Consider the following 6804-nt stretch of genomic DNA (forward strand, 5'->3'; position numbering starts at 1 on the left):
GCCAAGCCAGTATGAATCATTTTTTTTTTCTTTTCACAAGAAAGTTGGAAGTCATAGATACTCTCTCCATAGTCTTTTATAAGGTTTGAATCAAACATTGAAAATACGAATCATAAATGACTTTTAAGTTGTTGAGTTTGGAAATGTGAAAATCATATGAATAGATTTGCCTTGAAAAATACTTTTATAAAAATATACATATACCACTTTTTGATAAAATATTTTTATAAAAATAAAAAATCAAAGTTAGACTTTGAAGACCGTATCGTTATCCTAAACGACTTTCTTTATAGGATGAAAAAAAGTATATTTAGGAGCTCTCCACAAATATTTGAAGTCCATGATCGTCTAATACCTCATCCGAATGAACCACCACCGAGCGCCTGTGGCGCCCCCGCGTCGTTAGAGCAAGCCCCACACCCACGTCCTGACAGCACATTGCCGGTCACATTTTGAAACCGTGCCTTCACCCTCGGGTTATCCGTAAATTTGCGGCTCCGGTGTATGAATGACATAAGTACTAATGTATATTATATTACTAGATATATATCCGTGATTTTAAGATTTTTTTTTAATGAACCTTAGTAATCGGATGTGGCCACCAATATTATGAATTTTTTTAATGTACCTAAGTAATTGGACGCAGCCACATGGATCTAGTCTTTGTATTAGAACCAGTTAGGATATGGATGCGTGAGCTTGAAATGGAGGATGATTTGTATGGGACGCGGACGTGGACACATGACCAAAGATTGAGATTTAGTATCACTGGGTAGATAATGATGTTATAATCTTTTTAGGTGTAGAGATAAGTATATATATTAATAAATATAGAGTGAAAATAAGCAATTTTTATTTTCTTTGTAGGCTTGTGGCCCGTTAGGAGAAAATTAATAGGCCAAGCTAAAAAATTGTGGGCTTGTGGCCCGTTTAACCCTGGACGATTTGGCTCCCCATCGCATAAAAAAAACATTTGTGTTCCAAATTATGTCGTCTTAATTTTTTTTTCCTAAATCAAAGTTTTCAGGATCTAAAACATCAAATTAGTCTCATTAAACTATCCATTGAATATGCTTTGATAGGGCTATTCATTGAACTATTAGATATTAATATATTTTTTCTAGAAACTTGGTTAAAGTAAGAATAATTTATTCTTTATTTGGATAAAACTAATTTGAGTATTCTCCCTCGTTGCCAAGCTCCTCCGCCATTGCAGTAGTGCGTGTAACGATTTTTTTAGAGAATGTGCTATGCACATGTTTCATTTAGAGGAGGGAAAACAACCCACAAATAATATAGTAAAAACAAATAGAAAAAAAGACCTGCACCACACCACATACGGCTCAAACCACACTCAAAGCTATCATTCCTAATGCCGTTATATATCAGGCAAAATGATTAACTCGGCTTGCGACCAACGACCTTCTTCCTAAGCCCACAAAAGTATGAATCATACTGTATGATTAACGATGTATGAAAATGGTACGAATCAGCATTTATTTTTTTCACAACAATGTTTAGATTCTTCCCAAACTTATAGGAGCACTGCTATACAAATATTTGAAGTTCATGGTCGCCTAGTTACTTGACCGAATGAACCACCAGGATCTGCTTCATGCCACCGCGTTCAGATGTTTCTTGAACCATACTCCAATGTTGAGGAAGCTTTCGAAATCAGACCGCGGTCTGCAGAGAACAATCACCAAATCGGAGCCCAATTCAAAAAGGGGAAAGGAATGGCCAAACAAGCCTTGCTGCATGCGACCGAAGAACAGAATTAGCTTACAAATTGATTTCATGTATGTCCTCTGGGAACATCATGATTTTGACCTCGCCTCCTCTTTCTCTCAGGCCCCTTGCGTACTGAAATTATGAGAAATCAAATATGTAAACAAGAGGCATCTGAGAAGATAAGGCGGGAATACAGAGACAAATTAGTATGGGAGGTTTGGTCACATGAAATTCTATCATCATAGTATAAATAAGACTAGCTAAAATACTTTTACATCAGTGCGTGGAACTTGAGACCATTTGTAGTTGTAAACTATATATAAATGTCAACAAATATGTTACCACATCTTTCCTTGATGAGTTAGAATAGATCCGCTGAAGCAGATCTCAAGAGATATTCATGTACCTGTAGGCCATTAGAAGCAGGTACTCGAAGATCAGCTCCACCAAGAAGCATAAGAAGGGGCGCTTTCACCTGCACAATCAGCAAAGTTCCATTAACCATACCACCAAAATGATAATTGACCTGATAGTTGAGACAGGAAAACATACTTTAGAGATATGGGCAATTGGCGATTTCTGATAGAAGAGATGAAGATGGTTGGACGAAGGGGCTTCAGAGGCATATTGCTTTGCTTCAGTTCCGCAGGCCACTATGTAACACCAATCTGGGATGTCAGTGGTGCCAATCATCAGTGACAGATTGCAGACAGGGTTCCGAGCAGCTGCCACGACAAATCTGTCTGGAGCCTGCAGCCAAACTGCAAATTACACTAGGAACAATAAACAGGAGTATCAGCTACCCCGACTCTGAAATCCATTAGCATGCTAACCTGACCGATCAAATGAGTTGTCAGGAATCCACCATGCGAAATCCCAACAACAGCTACTTTAGATGCATCTACTAGCTCTTCCTTAATGGTGAAATCTAGTGCTGTAAGGCAGTCTTGAACATCCTGTTCAACAGAGTTGGGACTAGATTGGTTCAGGAGGAACAAAAATGCTGAATTCAACTAGAGTATGTACCTGGGATCCAACTTTTCCAGGAAGTGATTGCAAAGCTTCCTCTCCGTAACCTGGTGTACCTCTTTTTTATAAGATAATAGTCAGATTGGAAGTATTATCATACATAGCTAGTAAAGTGCATTGGAATCCCAAGAGAGTACCGATAGTTTATAATAAGCAGATTAAATCCAAGCGAAGCAAGAAATGCTGAAGATCTTGAATAGCTTGATACAGACACTGAATGTGGGCCACCATGAAGGATTACAACAGTTGGACTGTGCGAACTATCCTTGCAGGACACAAATATGGCCTCAAATGGAAGTTTTCCACCTACAGAACAGGAAAAAAAATTACTACGTGGATAAAAATATTACACCTTAACTAATGATATCTCTAGTGTTCAGGGTTATACCATCAGAAAGGTCATTAGAAGGGCTAGGCACAGGAATTTTAAGTATACTGACACTGTGATGCAGTAACAAGGACTTAACCTGCAATAGAAGGCAATGCCGGAGATGAGAATACATGAAGATAACTGCGCTCTTGAAAGCTGACAAGACAAACATTTATGCAACTCAAACTTCACAGCAACTTAAAAGCTAACCTTACTGTTGGATGCCATCAATGGACTAGTAACTTCATCCCAAGTCCATCCTTGACCCTCTGGTGTCACGGGATGTCCATACCTGATGTAAGGAGGGTCGATGGGACTACTTGACACTATAAACCGTAAGAGAAAAATACATTTGATTTTAGAAATTTTGAAGCATGAGTTCAGTACCAGTTTACAACTATAATTTTTGAAAGACCGACCAGTTTACAACTATAATTACCAGCAAGAACATTGTTGCCATCTAATGCAAGAGCACTCCATGAGTAATACGAGTCTTCTGGAGTTATTCTTGTTACTTTGCCACTGTAGAATGAATCAATATAGGATATCAAAGTGGTTCTTTGAGCTCTGGAATAGGATTACACCAACAACCTATGATTTACCTTAAAACATCTATTGATAATATCACTTCAGTACTTCTCCAAGCAGATGTTAATATCATTGTGCATCCATCAGGGAGCCAAGGATCAGATAGCATGGATGAACAATAGAGGCCTGGAAAACAGCCATCTTCAGGGCACATTACAATAGGCACCTGGGACAGTTCAAAAACTACTCAGTGAACAGGCTGCAGAACATAACGAATAATTTAGTCAAGAAAATTTTCCTCAAAAAAAAATCAAGAAAAAAATAGGTGGGCATTTACTTATAAAAAAAAAAGATGGGCATACCATTTCATTAACATCGAGTTGTTTATCCATTTTCCATTCTGAAGGCCAATTGATTATATGCAGGGAATCCGTTGCATTATGTGCACCACTGTCTACAGCTTGTTTTGAAGATAGAAACACCAGAAGTTTTCCATCCCGGCTGTTAATTTGTATTACTATTCAGATAAAGGCCATCAGGGGTACAGCATCAAATCTACCGGAATACTAGTACAAACATACCTGAACCGTGGAAACAAAGCACTGCTAAAGCCTGTGGTTAAGTTGCGCGCTACTATACTGGAGTCTGATTTACCATCACTGGTAAAAGGAAATAACATATTACACAAAATGGTACCTGATGATCTACTAAGTACTGGCAAATGCAGAGTCAAAGGCCCAAAGCTGTTCTTTCTATTTCAACATAGCAATTGGTAATGGATAGGCTGACTCTGAAACTGCAGAGTACAAACTCTAAAGTTATGAATCATGATTTTTAAGAAGGATGCTTACCTAGCTGGTGTACTGTCAGGCTCGGATCCTTCAAAAGGGCAAGGAATTGCATAAAGAGCACATGGCCTATTAGAACAGTACTTGATACCAAGTTTTCTAGCAGTGTTCTGGAACCCGTTGTGCTCTAACCATCCAACGAAAACCAGATACTTTTGACTGCCACTTGATGATGCTGGAGCCCAAACGACTTGGCCAACACTCAATGATGTTGAAATGCCTTTAGCCGCTCGCACTTGTCCTCTGCATACACCAAAGACAGCAGTGGGTCTTAGGCTTGAAGCCATATTTCCTGATCTAGGAACTAGCTTTTACAAACTGTTGTGTTGATTAATAGGCATGGAACAGACCTGGCAATGTCAAGAACAAACAATGAGGGTCTCCCTTTATTGGAGTACCTTTCACCCCAGTTCTCTTCCCAATCGCCCTGTCCTTTCCAGGTATTACAGTCTGCCTCAGAAGAACCTTCCTTTCTAAATCCAGAATGATTAAAAGCTGGTTTTGGTTGGGTAGGAGCTTCAGCAATATATGCTATCAAGGTCTCTTCTTGATTCCAAGAAATACCATGAAACCTGTAGCGACAAGAATAGTGCTGTACTGTTATGCCACTGTAGTTGTGGAAAGTCAAGGCAGAAGTAAATGCAACCACTATGTTTTACTTTTAGTTTTTCCTCACCATTCATCGGTATAAAGAGGGCCATGCATAGACTTTACTACATGTATCTCCTTCTCCACATGTGATTGATAAACAATTTCAAGCTTAGTGGGGCAATCTTTCTCCCCGTTTCGTACTACAAGAAGCTTCGATCCTGAAGGGGATGGAACAATGACAGACACTCCAGTTATCTCAGTGGGGAAAGGAGACCACTGGAAATCCAGAGAATTGGTACCAGCTCTTGTAATATGAGAATACAAAATGTATTTTCTGTTGCTGTTCGCCAGTAGGTCTGGCTGACTAACGGAGAACATTGCTGTGGATCTGTCTTCTGCAATAAAAAATTAAGTACTGTTTAGAACTTAAGATAACCACCATTTTGATATGAATTCTGAGAGATATGATGATTATGGACAAAGGAAGTAAAGTGAAAAGACTGTCTATACCATTGTTGGTTTTGAGGATCAAAGCACTATCAATACTTGGGACATTGGTAAATTCTTGCAGTAGCTTGGATTGGGAGGCATATTCTTCAGATGTCATTGCATCCATTCTGAGGGGATTCTCTTTCTCCCAAGACATGCACACTTTTATGACCCACACCCACTGGAGGGACAAAATTTACTAGGCTAAGCTAGATCTGCAGTTTTACAAAGACATATGTTACACATGTTGTAGGATTGAGCAAATTTTGCTGCCAATACATTAGGGCACATGCAATGTTTGGATAGCAGTTAAACTCCATTAAGCACACTAATCAGTCTCACCTAAACTCTTGTTTGGTTACACAGGTTTGCAGTATCAAAGGTTCTGACTAGTTTAATTTCAAAACAAACTTCTTCACGAATTCCATTAAAAACCTTGCATTTTCAATATACAAAATTCATGAAAAGATGAAACACTAAAGAATCTAAGATAAAAATCATTGTGTGTCGGTGATAGTGCCTGAGTGAGACTAACTGGATACAACTTCCTGTATTGCCACCTGACCTCCCGAATTCACCTGCTGCATGAGTGCAAAAGTTACATGAAGTCGGAAGTCAAGTAATTCTACTTACTAGGCTAAACTGATCGCAGTAGACATGAACTCATCTTGAACTAGAGTAAGCAGATGATTGAGTTAAGCCAAGTACAGAAGGAAGCAACGATATAGCCATAAAATTGTCCATAACATCAAAACAGTAAACATATACAAATTCATAGCAACCTTCGAGGGAGAGACAGCAAATGGAAATTGCTTACATAGAATTTTCTGCTTTTGCAGTGAAGTAGCAACACCATGGGAGTACTTGAGAAAAGCAGTTCCTTTGGAAAGAACCCCTCTAGCGTAGAATTTGATCAGATGGCACCAAAATTTGTTAATTTTGTGCCAGATTGTCACCGAGGTCTTAAGATACTTGTTAAGAATACATCCAACAAGAAATCCCAAATGTCCAAATGACCATGTGCCACAGCAGAGGAAGAAAGACACGAAGGGAATCAAACAAAAGGTAGCGTCAGATCTGTAACTGTCACTCCTAAAGAATGCACAAAATGACAAGATGAACTCCCAACTTTTTATTCTTGTCCTTTTCTTCACATTATTGGTGCAACTTTAGCCAATAAAATATCGTGTCAAACTTGAATATACCATTTTGCTAGAA

At 38.8% G+C, this 6804-nt stretch overlaps 1 protein-coding gene across 6 annotated transcripts; it reads right to left on the reverse strand.

Moving 5' to 3' along the window:
* On the reverse strand, positions 1344-6797 carry LOC8064918 (acylamino-acid-releasing enzyme 2). 6 transcript variants are annotated; one of them, XM_021454710.1, is made up of 20 exons: positions 6404-6797; positions 6122-6167; positions 5929-6021; positions 5608-5801; positions 5183-5492; positions 4857-5078; positions 4510-4749; positions 4240-4317; positions 4021-4159; positions 3733-3884; positions 3570-3652; positions 3341-3456; positions 3149-3227; positions 2898-3066; positions 2758-2818; positions 2565-2687; positions 2284-2481; positions 2138-2206; positions 1787-1863; positions 1344-1686 (listed from the first exon to the last, which is right to left on the reverse strand). In XM_021454710.1, the coding sequence occupies exons 4-20, from the start codon at positions 5741-5743 to the stop codon at positions 1614-1616; spliced, it is 2325 nt and encodes a 774-aa protein (XP_021310385.1). In that variant the 5' UTR covers positions 5744-5801; positions 5929-6021; positions 6122-6167; positions 6404-6797; the 3' UTR covers positions 1344-1613. The 6 variants fall into 6 exon arrangements, with proteins under 6 accessions (XP_021310385.1, XP_021310389.1, XP_021310379.1 ...); XM_021454714.1 differs by lacking the exon at positions 5929-6021 and having other exon boundaries at positions 6122-6164; XM_021454704.1 differs by lacking the exon at positions 5929-6021 and having other exon boundaries at positions 6107-6164.

This window comes from Sorghum bicolor, chromosome 1 (assembly GCF_000003195.3).
Source record: "Sorghum bicolor cultivar BTx623 chromosome 1, Sorghum_bicolor_NCBIv3, whole genome shotgun sequence".
NCBI lineage: Eukaryota > Viridiplantae > Streptophyta > Magnoliopsida > Poales > Poaceae > Sorghum > Sorghum bicolor.